Source organism: Lissotriton helveticus, chromosome 7, assembly GCF_964261635.1.
Source record: "Lissotriton helveticus chromosome 7, aLisHel1.1, whole genome shotgun sequence".
Lineage (NCBI taxonomy): Eukaryota > Metazoa > Chordata > Amphibia > Caudata > Salamandridae > Lissotriton > Lissotriton helveticus.
The window spans coordinates 1,610,035,921-1,610,050,118 of NC_136068.1; the positions used below are offsets into that span (position 1 = coordinate 1,610,035,921).

Genomic DNA, 14,198 nt, shown 5'->3' on the forward strand with positions numbered 1-14,198 from the left:
GTTCAGGATTAAGAATGGGGGCTCTAAGAGTGTGTTTACAACCTAAGCGCCCCCATTTAAATCCAAACCTCTTTTACATTTTAGCGGAGTGGGAGGATCGCCCCAACAAACACAATGTTTCCCTACCCCATTTAGAAAGGGGAGAACCACTGGGTTACTATCTGCGGAGCCTTTCGCTGGCCCCACCAATGGGAAACCCTGACCGGTGATTCCATCTGCCACAGGCTCACTGGGTCTTAGTGGTGGCCGCCCTGCCCTGTTTAGTCAATGATAACAGTCATGTTCCTTGCCAGTCTCTGCTATGGTCAACGGCCAGGGAAAAACTCCAAGAGTGTCAGGGGCATTTGTTTTTTTGGATCAGACAAATTCACCTCCTCTTTGGTATTTTATTCTCGAACAAAAAAAGTTTGCTGCATGGGTGCTATAAACATTGTATCCGCCTTATAAACCTGCAGTGTTGTGAGGGTATGGCTGCCTCAATGGTGGGTCCTTTCACAGCAAAGAAATCCCTGCCAGGCAGATGGGGATTTCTCAGCTGTGCAGACGGTCCTTATCCTGAGCGGTGGAGCAAATGACTCTGCTGTCCTGGCAGACAGGTGGAACATCTGCCACGGTCTAGTTAAGCTTGTCATCCATCCTAAATCTTGGCTATTTCCTCACACCAATGTGATTCCGTATCTGTGTACATACTGTATCATTCATTTGAATAGTATGTATGTATATTCTGCAAGAACACTGCTCGTGGTTCATCTGCGTTTCACTGCTCTCGATCAGATATCATTCCTTCTTCTCTATGTAGTCTTCTCATCTGCCCGTATACTGTTGTATACATTACTTCCAATCGAAGGACATTCATTTCAAATGCAAATTTATCCAGTAATACAGTACTAATTGTCTCTAAGTACTCATGATCACTTGTAAAGACAATAAAAATAATCTAACACTTTTTTGTTGATGAATCTTTTATTTTACTCATTTTCAACAGAACAAAATGTATAAGTAAAACAGTAAATTTTTAAAAAGAATATTAGCAAGCAGTTGTTTGATTTTAATTTTATATAATGTGTATTTCTTATCTAAAATTATTTCTTATCGAATCAGCATTTGACAAACACCAGTTTTAACTATCTGACTTCCGTTCTGTAAATATATAAATATTTATCCTAGGCAAAATAACTAAAAAATATCCAAAGTTTGACTGAATACCAAAGTTTGGTACACTCAATGCTAACTGATCTGGTATATGGTGCTAACTCACTCAGGTTACAAAGTGCAAAAAACAAATGTTACACCTTGATGCCAATTTTATCAATCTCAAAACGATAAAAGGCAGAGGGCCCGATTCACAGAACTAACTTAAGACAAAATCCTAAACTTACTACCCTTTCGGTATTAACAGAAGGCATTTAGGAGTCCTAAAGTAAGGAGTCCTAACTTTACTACTCCTAAACTGAGAAAAATCCTAATTTTAAGACTTTGGGTATTCACAGAAGGCATTTAGGAGTCCTAAAGTTAGGACTCCTAACTTCTGTGAATACCGAAATGAGTAACCCCCAGATTCATCATTGTCCCGATTTGCAAGTCCTTAATAGCGATTATTAAGGAATCGCTATTAAGGACTCGCAAATCGGGATTCATGTAGAAATTGCAAAATAAATTGCGATTCCTACAGCCTCCTTATTTGCGATTAGCAAATTGCTAATCGCAAATAAGGAATAACTCCCCATTCATTCCTATGGGCCTAAAGGCTCATAGGAATGAATGGGGAGTCATTCCTTATTTGCGATTAGCACTTTGCTAATCTCAAATAAGAATGCGATTTCAAGGGTGCCAGGGGTGTCCAAAGGACACCCTGTATCACCCCTGAAATGGAAATGTAGCCTGATGTTGCGCGCACACATGGACATGTGTGTGTGTAACATACCACTTAGAAAAATGCACTAAAGTGCATTTTTCTAAATTTAGGCTATTTACCACGAAGTCAGACTTTACGGTAAATAGCGGCCAAAAATAGCGAATTCGCAATTCAGAAATGGATCATGAATAGCATTTAAGGAATCTCTGATTGAGATTCCTTAAATGTGATCGCAATTTGAAAAATCACAATTATTTGCGATTTTTCAAATTGCGAGTACATGACCCATTGATGAATCTCAAATGCCATTTTTGAGGGCGCAAACGGCCGAATTTTGCGATTCGCACCGTTTGCGCTTGCAAAAATGCTTCATGAATCTATGTGTAAGTGCCTTCTGTGAATACCAAAATGAGTAAGTGCCTTCTGTGAATACCAAAATGGTAGTAAGTGTAGGATTTTGTCTTAAATTAGTTCTGTGAATCGGGCCTGAGACAATAAACAAAGTCGGGCAAGAATTCTAAGAAAAACAAAAAAGTGAGGTTGGAAGGCTTGAATTAATCTCAGCCGCTGTTAATTACTCGTGTCTGCATTCCAGTCCATTGTTTTTTGCTCAATGTGCTGCTACAGAGATACTAGCCATGTACTACTCTCAGCCCTGCCCCAAAAAGGACAGTCCAGCCCAAACTGCTATGCCACGTCCTCTTGAGCAAGAACACAAGCAACTCCAGAGAACACTCAATCTTGAAGGATTCCTGCCAATGGTAGCAGAGGGCGGCTATATAATGTTGACACAATGGTCTTCATTACAACAGGACCAGAATTACTCGATCAGTATTCCTGCATCCTAAATTAACGTAATATTTCAGGTATTGGTAATTCTATGTTGGAGGATTAACGCAGTATCTGGAATTGGACTGAGGATGCCCTCTTGAATGGGATTTTTTTGTTGAAATCGGGGTTACCCCATCCACTTCTTGTGGTAATCCCACATTTTTCAGCCGTTCCTCACCATATAATTTGAATAGTTTGCAGCTGGTGAAATGTCCAGAGTGAGTGAATTGGGAATTATACACAACCCAATTTCTCTAAGAATCACAAAATATACACATATTTTGTAAGGGAGGCCTATGTGAGATTATGACTAATCTAGACAAGAGTACACTCTGATTTTAGGAGGACCCATGAAATTGGGCCTACCATTAAAGACGTTGATGGTATGTCATGCAGATCGGGCATAAATCCATAGCCCGACCTGATTCAATACTTTTTTTGGGGTGGGAGGGGGGGAGGGGGGTGAACGAAGCAGAAGCAATGGTGGTGAGAATATGACTAGATCCCTGGCAAGTATACTGCATGGGAGCCGAACGTATACCCAGCGCACTCCCTAGGAGTTACACTCTTGCAAATTGCAGCTACACAAATACCCTGGCAAAATACGATTTATTGAACGTTCTATGGGCTGCTGTCAGAGGACAATATGAAATACTCCGTAAGCAATACACATGACTTGTTTCTTGTAACTTAGACACTCTTATTAAAAAAATGTCCATAGAGGTCAGACAAATATCCTGCCCAAGTGTAGGAGAGTTTTGTGACTTACAGGGGACATGGCAGGAGCCTAAAAACGTGAACAAAGGGTTCTGAAAACAATCTGGAAAGTCGGTAGAAGTGTGGGACTTGAAGGAAGGCTAGGATAAGGTAAGGGAAAGAAGTGGGGGACAACTTAACCTGGAATAGGAATAACACAGGAAAGAGTGTTTATTGTTGTATATTGTTGACTGCAATATAAGTTGATGTAAAAATATATTTTCAGGTAATACAGTACAATATTGTTTTCAGAAGGTTGTGGTGACATCGTGAACCACAAGGTCAAAGGTTGCATGGTTTGTAAATGTGACCAATACCTCAAGATGGCAATATACGACTATATTACACATGCTACCTATTATATATTTTTTATATTACATTTTTAACGAACAGTTGGCTGCTTTCTTTAAAGTGCAGCTAATAGTCAGCAGTGATTGGAATTCGATTAAATCACCTCTTCAGATAAATAGTAGATAAAACAAGAGACAATAGTGAAGGCCAGTGAAAATATATGATTCTGTAGCTGCGGCATTGACCACATAATTATATATTTGCTGCACTTGCCACATAATTTGCAGATTTCACAAAGTAATTTCTAGCTAAAATGTATTGAAATAATAAAGCCACAGAATGTGGCACATAATTTGCATTTTTACTGCATAATTTAGATGACTATGCAACATAATTTGCTTTTCCAAGCTACATATTTCTAATAAGCCAACAAAGGTAAAAGTCAGCGGAGCTGTTTGAGAGCACTGTTGTGATGAATTCAATATTTTATAGGGAACAATGACATATTTCTCATATTTGACGGCTCAATGTGAAATATGGGGTTTTATACCACTGTATTTTGTGCAGTAAAAGCACCCAAAACATGATATATATATATATATATATATATATATATATATATATATATATATATATATATGTGTGTGTGTGTAAATATACAACTGAGGAGATTTAAATAGAAACAAGAGGTGCAGATGCAGAAAATAACATGGAACAAAAGTACATAATGGGGAGTAAAAAAAGAGTGTAATCAGGAATTTAAGAGCATAACGGACAAGATGTGTTAGATTATAAGTGAACGGGTTAAGACAGAGATCAAACAACGTTGGTTAAATTTGGTATTCCAAAAATGGCTTGCTCCTGGCAGCCTCCTCCACCCCCTGAGCCCTTCATTTCGCTTTGGCGAGCCCCACGCGGTTGTTCTGGCGATCAAACAGGGTGTAGTACTGCCCGATGAAGACATCTCCCAGAATCCAGAGAGGGCCTGCAGGGGGTGGGATGTCCAGGCCCAGAAAACCACTCAAACAGATGGACACTCCGAACCGGGACACCTGGGAGGAGAGGAGAAGGAATTACTGAAACAGGGATCAAGAGGGCAAAAATCTTCCAAACATATTCATTCTTTCAACTTTGGTGAATCAACACATTGATTCCTGCCTTGAGCTGTCGCTTCCTAGAACATTATGTTATTATGTGTGTTTTTGTATAGACTAGCACTGGAAATTAATTGGCTGATTGCCAACTTTGGGGATGTCAGCTGCATCTGCCATCTGCAGGTGGGAGTGTATCCATTGGAGCAGGTTATTTATCCATTCAGTATCTCCAAGTCTTTTTCTATGGCCACAGTTAATGTTTTGTTTGTAGTCCCACAGGAGGATGCTCTATTGTGACCTTGCACTAAACTTGTGCATGAGTGTGTGTGTGGTTAGTTTGACTGTAATTACTGGTAGTTTATAGATTTCCTATTGTCTACTCCATGAACATATGGTACGTGAGCCCACATGTTGCAGGTCGTCCAAATAGGTGGTGCTCTGATGCAAGGAATGGTCCTTGCAACCTTTCCGCAAACAGACGTCTTTATTCAGTGGGGTCCAGTGGTTCTACTTGTGCAGAGGTCACCTATCACCTGTCACGTGTTTGTCAGAGTACAGCTTGTGTTGTCAGTGTGATCACGTTGTGTTGTGCCATCTAGTCTATAAAAATGTAATCAACCTTCCTAACTGACATGAAACCATCATTTGGAATGCTTTCATTAACTTTGTTTGTATTTTTACAACTTGACAGTCAAGCTTTTATATTATTTGAATGGGAATAATGAACAGGGCATATCCACAGAAATATGTCTGACTAGGTTTATAAAAAGCATTAAGGCTAAGGTCTTAGATACTGAGATAGATAAAGAGAGAGTGAGAGAGAGAGGTAGAGACTGCATTGGTAGACAGAGCCTTAAGACCACAATTGAAACCTTTTGTGAAAAGACAAGCCATACTGGGGTAGATTAGAAGTACTAGGCAACATTATCGATTGTTACTGTGATTTCTACTTACTGTCCTTGTGCCCTGGATACTGCTGTTTGCAAAAGTTACTCAGGACTCTCTTAATCTCCAGTGGCAGCTGTGGTGGAGCATTAAAAGACTAGTCTAAGGGGTTTAGTCTGTGATACTACATGAAACCAAGGTTACCCCATTCAATAAAGATCAGTAAGGATAAAGTCTTCAGTATACCAACAGAATAATAGAACACAACAGCGAAAAGTCAGTGTGAAGCACATTTTCTGAAATGTGACCCAAAACACAACTCCTGGGCCAACACTATAAGCAACATCGGAAGAAAATGAGTCGTTGGGGTTACTAAATTGTTGGCTGCCAGATTATCAGTCAACGAACACATATAAAGTACCTTCGGTTTGCAGCCAAGTATAGCACATCAGTCTAATAGAATTCAGGGTATTTCAGTAGGGTTGGTAACTGATGCTGAGCTTCAGACAAAGAGCTAATATATTCCACCAACTGGGAAATAAACTTTGTGGGGTAACAGGACTTTAACAGGGTGTGAAGCCAACATTTCATCAGTCACTCTCAGTGTCCGTGGTGCTCTTTGGCCATGTCCTCCGTGGCACCGGGGTTCAGTGCTATCTGACAGAACATACAAAGATCGAAGGTGCTTTGGTACTGAGTGTTGTAATCTTAGAGTTGTAGGGACCTTGGCTATGTCATGGAATGTAGTGATGCATGTCTTCTCATGGATCACTCATTCCAGAGCTGACTATCCTGCTGTACAGTTGGTGCTGCACCTTTATGCTGTGTTCCTAAATAAACCCTTAACTTCAACCAACCGTGAGCACATCTTAATTTAACACTGGCGATGGGGAGCTTTTGCCTGATTGGGGACAGGCATTTACAGCACCCACTCCCCTGTTTACCGACTCTACAGTTATTTTTTAAAGACTGTGCCAACTCTACTGGCCATGATGTTATCTCTTCAAAAACCATGACTGAGAACTATGAATACCATGATTTTTTTCTGCCTTGTTTCTGCCGCGTTTGAACACTCAAAAAGCTGGGTTTTTGGGGGTATACGGGAGGCTCTCCTCTTTAACTACCACATCACGAGCGGTGTCTTGCGCTTAGCCTCCATCTTCCACTAGCGTATAAATTCTGTGCTGGAACACACCCTGAAACACATGACGCACTCCAGCACGTATTCGCGCTGTGATGATGCGGCGTGCAGCCATTTTGGGTCAGTTTTGTATCGATGCTGGAACGCATATTGAAACGCATGCCGTGTTGAACAACAAACAGACTTCTCAGTGCATTCTTAGAGTTAATGCACGCTAAATTTCACCCGCATTTCATCATTTATGACTCATCTTGTCACAATAGACTGTATAATTCGGATTTGATCCCCACACTGTTTTTAATGCATGGTGAGAGTCGGCAATTTTGCATAACACCTGTGTTATATCTGCCTCGAGTACGGCAGTGATTTTGTTTTACTTCTGTTTTAATTTGGCAACGATTTTTCTACAGTGGTTAGTACTGTCAAGTTTGGGTTTTTAACCGTTGGCACAGATTGGATTTTCAGAGTGTGTTTTTTTTAGTATTTCTCATTGACTCATCTCTTCGTCTAATATCACCATGAGTGAACCTATCCTTCCCTGGAAGAGATGGAGAAATGTATTTGACTCTTACATTGTGGCGATTGGTGAAGAAAAAATTCTCAGTATTTAGAAAACAAGCTATTCTTCTACACAATTTAGGTGTAGAAGGAAGGAATATTTATGATAGTATGGACCTCATTCCAGTTGGTAATGGCGACAGAGAGCCAGCTGATGTTTACGAGATGTCTATGACTATGTTGGAGAAAAATGTTGGTCCCCGTATTATTGTTGTTTTAGAAGGCACAAGTTTTTTACCAGGGTCCAAGGTCTGGCTGAGCTGGTAGGAAGTTGTGATGCCTCCATTAAGACTCTGGCACGAACTTATGAATTTGGTGAACTTTCTGACTCCCTAGTCAGGGACCAATTGGTGAGGTGCACCAATAGCACCCGAGTTCAGGAGAAACTTTTGTCAAAGAACCCCTTGTTGGTGGAAGCTTTTTCCATTGTAGAGGGTATGGAAAATACCTCTACCTGGGTGAAAGAGATGAGGAAAAACTGTGAGGATAAAAAGGAAGGGCAAAGTGACGTTCATGCTCTAGTAGATTATGATGCTTTAGAGGCTAGTGACAATGTAGCCAAAGTTTCTCCTGGTGATGAGCAAAAGGCTTCATAGAGAGATGCAGAAGTGCATGGTCCTTTCAAAGGAACAGCAATGAAAATAGACCGTGAAGGCCAGTCTTTGAATAGTATTAGCAATTCCAGTGACAAAACTGCTGGGGAGTTTCCTAAACCTAAGTGTTTTAGGTGCGGAAGTTTCTCACATTCCTCCAACTATCCTCATTGTTTTTCCAAAGAGTCAGTATTCAACAAATGTGGTATCAAAGGACATTATGCTCGGGTTTGCCAGTCATCTACCAAAACTCATAACCCAGAAAAAGGAACAGAGATTGTGCGTACTGTGCTATAAGGTATCAGTGAAAAGGATGGTGAAGTGGATGCAGGGAAAATAACCATGCCTGAGTGCAACATCTCAGTAGATGATCATGACTTTGTTGTGTTGGCTGACTCTGGTTCGCCTTTCACCATGGTTGGCAAAAAGTAATGGGATGAGGTAGTGGGGTAGGACAGCATGACACTGTCACCACCTGACATAAATCCTGTCAGCTACAGTGGTGCAAAAATCAATGTCCTTGGATACGTTGAAGCCTGTATACAGTTTAAGAACAGACGTACTGTGGGAAAAGTATATGTGGCTGAGAGAGGGGACAATTTGTTGGGATGGAGACACCAGCGTGACTTAGGAATCATGCTTAATCCAAGTGCAAGAGATCCCAGAGATCAAGTCATGTTGGTGGACTGTGAAGATCAAGGTAGTGAATACTTCAGAAGGTTTCCTGAAGTCTTTGTGGATACCTTGGGTTGCCTTAAAGGGTTCGAGCACCGAATTGTTCTAAAAGAAAAAGCTGTACCCTGTGTGCATAAAGTGAGAAAAGTGCCTAATATGATGATGGGACCTTTGGAGACTGAGCTCAAAAGACTGTTGAGTTTGGGAGTTATTGAGGAAATAGAAGCCTCAGAATGGTTGGCCCCCATTGTTCTGGCCCCCAAGGGTGGTGGTGCCAGCGTCAGGATGTGTGTGGACTTGAGGGGTTTGAACGAATGGATATGGGTAGATCGGCAACCTCTGCCGATCTACCCATATCCCTTAGCATGCTAAAAGGAGCCCGGATTTTTTGTGTGTTAGCCTTGTCATCAGCCTATCACCAAATTCTGCTACATAAAGACTCAAGGCATCTTACATCCTTTTGTGAAACCTCTGGGAGCTTACTGCTTCCTCAGAATGCCTTTCTGGTTGGCATCGGCAGCAGCATGTTTCCAGAGGAAACATGAAGATGGTTCTGGAGGGAATACCTAACATCATGTTCTTCCAGGACGACATCTTGGTCTATGGTAAGAGTGAAGAAGAACATGGTGAGACATTAACCTGTGTTTTGGTGAGGTTGAAGGAGAGGGGACTTACTGTTAAGAAACAGAAGTGTCGCATTGGGTTGAGATCTGTTACATATTTGTGACATGTGATCTCAGGAGAAAGGATCCAACCCAAGTTAGAACTTGCAGAAAGTATTGTAAAAGTTCCCACACCTCAGGATAAGGAATAGGTGAGGTCATTCTTGGGGCTTGCTGAGTTCTATTACAAGTTTGTGCAAGGATTTGCTACTGTGACTGAGCCCATCAGGAGTTTGCTTAAAAAAGGTACGCATTTCCTGTTGTCTGATGACTGCCAAAGAGCGTTTGATAACATCAAATTTGAAATTGGGAGGATGTCTACTTTAGGGCATTTTGATGTCAATCGCAAACCCATATTTACTACTGATGCCAGCCTCAAGGGGTTGAGGGCGGTGCTCTCTCAAGTTGTGGATGGGGAGGAGAGAGCAGTCGCTTTTGCCTCAAAGGATCTCAGGGATGCAGAAGTCAACTACTCGTGTATTAAGAGAGAAGCCTTGAGTGTGTTTTGGTTTGAGCAACGCTTTAAGTTTTATCTTTGGGGTATTCCATTCTTGGTTCGCACTGATCATTGCCCGCTAGTCCAAATTTGTTCATGCCATCACAGTGAAAATATCACAGCAAGACTCAGATGCTGGAGTGAAGGTCTCCAGGAATATAATTTCCGCGTACGGTATATACCTGGCCCTAGTAACTGTGGTATATAAATAAATAATACCGGATCTATTTTTGAATGAATGAATGAATAACAGATAGCTCAATAAAATAAGAGTCAAGATTCGAGGTAGTAGGAGTTTCTGCAGGTTTATTACAGCATAAGGACAGGATCAGGACAACCTGCATAGGATGACCCAGCAGCTGCTGGGGCTTGATCTGGGATGAGCGCGCTGGCTTTTAATAACAATACATGAACTTATATACATAGCGCAAACACATAGCATTACATTGCAGTAGGCGTAACAGTGGGTGGAGCAGAAGGCGTGACGCGTAGCAGTCGCGAAAGATAACAGTAAAAGTAGGTGTAACTGGGAGTATACATAGACATGTGATGCAAACGTAACAGAATATGTCATGAATAGGGCGGAAACATAGGAGGAGGCTACCTAAGGAGCCGGGACCTCTAACCTAATGGTGCGCGTAAACTGGCAATGACGTATCACTAGGAGAAGCTGGGGGCTATGAACTCTGTGCTAGGAGCAGAGACTAGAGTCTGGAGGGTCGGAGCGACATGTACCTAAACCCTATCTGGTATCTGATGTTTAGGGAACATGTTGATATAAACTAGAAGTCATGTGGGGAAGAGGCTAACTTGATTCTAAGACTGGACCATGCATTATTCTACATGTAGTGCGTGATGAAGAATATGAAATGACCATTAAATACAGTATTTTCTCTAACGTGGAGCCCTAAAGGCTAGACAATGACGGAAACTATTGATGCAGTTCAGTAGCTTAGAAATGCAGAGAAAAGAAGACTGAACTGATAGCTGGAACCATAACATACTTTTGGCAGACTCAGAGGCAGAACCAAGCTGCACCGGGCACTGCGAGGCAGGAAGTAAGTGAAGGGTCGAGGATACAGGTGGGGGCTGTATCGCTCCTCAGCGAGGCTTCAGGAGACAGGAGCCGAATCTGATGTCCGGGCCCTTTTGAGGCCTAGAAACGGGGACTTTATAATGGAATAACGTGCACGCTGGGAAACGTGGCAACATAGCTTTACATAGGCCTAATATTCGTAGTATTCACGAGGACTGGAAAATGACATACCAGAGGTGAACACAACTGTAATTGCGTCATTAAACAGACATGGGGAATAACATATGCATATTGGTCATGCACACATAACATATGATGGATGAGGCGTAGGGACACAGAACATGGCAAAATTTACTTTTCCACATAACAAGTCTGCTGATTGTCTCTCATGGTTGCTGGTTGAGTGCACACAGAATGATACTGAAACTGTCATGGTTCTGTAGGCTTCTGAGTATCCCGAGTGACTGCGGTGGGTTTGTGTGCTCCTCGACACATGTGGACACTATACTACCAAACTTATTTTTTTCTTGAGGTTCCACTACCAAAAGCCACCACCACGGCATCCAGCGCATCCGGGGAAACCACATATGAACTGCAGATTCCGCCGGGACGGCACTTCGGATACTGTCTTTGCCAACCTTGGATGCCAGGACTTAGGCATATGCCTCTCACAGGTATTCCATGTCTGCGCAGGAGCGCAGCTTGGTTACCTCTTTTTCGTTTCGTACAATTTAGCGCAGGCGCGCTGGGTTGTTCCTTATGGTGGCTTTCTTTGGGGCATAATCACGCAGGAGCGCCTTGTCTTCTGTGCTCGTGACCGCGCTGAAGCACCTGTTTCTGTGGCGAATGACAGCACTGGAGCGCATTGTTTAGTTAGCTCATTATCGTGCTGGGGCGCCAAGACTGTTCCTTCTCACGCAGGAGCGCTTTGTTTTGCATCTTCATTTCCGCGCTGGAGCACATTGTTTGGTTTGCACATCATCGCGCTGGGGCGCCAACAATTTTCTTTTGTGCGCTGGAGCGCTAGTCCACAGTGACTCTTGCGGTTTATGACTTCCTTACTTCATGGTGCTTCCCTGACAAGGTGATTGCCTATTCCGCAATTGTCTATGTCAATGAGGAGTTGGAGGTTTGTTTGAGTCCTTAGTAATAGGGTCTGCTCTTCTCTTTCCTAGCCAGCCGGTGCTTCCTGGACATTCCCCGGATAGAGGGAGGTTCTTTAACTGGTCTTCTGGACACCATCTCCATTGTCTCTGGCTTTCTTCCCCGAACCCATCGCCATCCTAGTCAGTAAACACACCTCTGCTGGGGTAAGGTGGGAACAGTGGTGGTGGCTCATGTCGTCTCTGCAAGATTGCTTCACAAGCAGAAGGTAAGACTTGTGGGGTACCTGACAGAATCCGAAGCCCAAGTGATATATCTTGCCTGGGCGACATGAGCGATCCCGAAATCACCCTGCAGGACATAGCGGCTATGCTTACCACCATGCAGGCAGAAAACCTCAGCCTACGCCAGGACATGGCGACCTTACATGGTCAGATGGCTGCTGGTGTAACGGGTCCATGGTGTCGACCTTCTCCTTCTAGGGTTAGGCAGGAGGGATTGCTACGACCATCCTTGTTTACCTTTGAGAGCGCTTCTGCTCCTTCCAACCAAGATAACACCATACAAGTGATAGGCCGCACCCCATTCAATTAGCTCTACCTGAACGCTTAAATGGCGAAAGCACCAAATACAGTGTCTTCCTACAAAAGTGCCACCTGCACTTCATGGCTCGAGCAACTGCTTTTCCTGACGACGCATCCAATGTTGCCTTTATTCTCTCCTATATGGGGGGTAATGCCGCCCAGTGGTCCATTTTGTTGGTGGAAAACGACGACCCAATGTTGTACAATCTACCAGTTTTTAAGGAGACTATGCGACGTATGTTCGCCCGTCACACCTTGTCCAAGCCGCAGACAACGAACTGCTCAGTCTAAAACAAGGCAACACAGACCTGCTCTATTATATCATCACCTTCAGTAGACTTGTCATTGAAGCCCATTGGCCCGAGTCCAAGAAGGTGTCCGTTTTTTACAGGGGCTTACGTGATGAACTGAAAGACCTAATAGCACAGATGCCCAAACCACCAGAAGAAATCAGACTGTTCATCGATCTAGTGATCAAGGTGAATTACAGAATACAGGAGCGAAAGACCGAGAAAACCATGGGAGGAGAAAACCGCTTCTTGGCTTTCAAAGAAAAAAACAAAAATGACTCAGCTCAGCCCAGTGATGTGCCGGAACCTATGCAGATAGGCGGCGTTCGGGGACCGTTTAACAACGAAGAAAGAGAGAAAAGAAGAAAACAGAATCAATGTTTGTACTGTGGCAAGAACGGACACTTCGTCAGGGAATGCCCAGTAAAGCCGACCCGAGCAAGAGGAAGGAGGCCTTTTGCCCTACCCATATCTAGAGGAGACAAGTCGGGAAACGGAGAAACCCAGTAGACAGAGGGGTCCAACTACTGGGTTCTTCGTCCAGCGAGGCAGCGACCCCTGCCTTTTTTCGTGACAACCATCTTCTGGGTTTGGAAGTAGCCTTACGAGCGCAGACAGGCCAGGGATGGTGGGTTACCGCACTTCTCGATTCAGGAGGCAACTTCATTGATACCCCGTACATGAAGGACCTAGGTATGGCTCCTGTACGAAAGCCAAAACTGGAAACTGTAAAAGCAGTGGATGGTACGGACCTTACCTCCGGCCTCATCCGGTTCCAAACTGAGGACATGGTGATGTCGTTCAAAAACCACCACATGGAAACCATCGCTTTTGATGTCATCGATGCACCCCCGTTTCGAGTGATACTGGGTCTTCCGTGGCTAGTGTACCACAATCCACGGATTGATAAGGCACCCAGGATCATGACCATGGATTCAGCCAAATGTACCTCCTCTTGTTATACACAGAGCGAAACATCCGGTGTCAGAGCGGTACAGGCCCATGCTCTACCATTGGCTGGAACGGGTATGGCTACCCACGGAAACGTGCCGGATGAACACCTGGACCTAGCAGCGGTGTATGACAAGAAAGGAGCCAACACTTTTCTTCCTCACCGCTTCTTTGACTGCAGAATAGACCTGGTCCTTGGCTCCACGCTTCCTTGCAGTCAGATATACTCCCTTACTGAAAAAGAAAACGAACATCTCCGCTCCTTCTTGGATGAGTATTTGCGTAACGGATTCATATGCCATTCCAGGTCTCTGGGGTCCTCTCCTCTTTTCTTTGTGGCCAAAAAGGAGGGGGACCTTAGGGCCTGCATTGACTTCAGAGCGATGAATAACCGTC

General features: G+C 43.4%; 1 protein-coding gene across 1 annotated transcript in view; it reads right to left on the reverse strand.

The window, feature by feature from the left end:
- Positions 1-944: 944 nt before the first annotated feature.
- Positions 945-14,198, reverse strand: part of LOC144770590 (cathepsin D-like) — a 288,565-nt gene continuing 275,311 nt past the window's right edge. The window contains exons 9-11 of the mRNA XM_078655246.1: positions 4,258-4,785; positions 1,785-4,197; positions 945-1,733 (exon numbers count right to left, since the gene is read on the reverse strand). Coding sequence (XP_078511372.1) covers positions 4,624-4,785 — 162 coding nt within the window. The 3' untranslated portion in view covers positions 945-1,733; positions 1,785-4,197; positions 4,258-4,623. The remainder of the gene's footprint in view (positions 1,734-1,784; positions 4,198-4,257; positions 4,786-14,198) is intronic.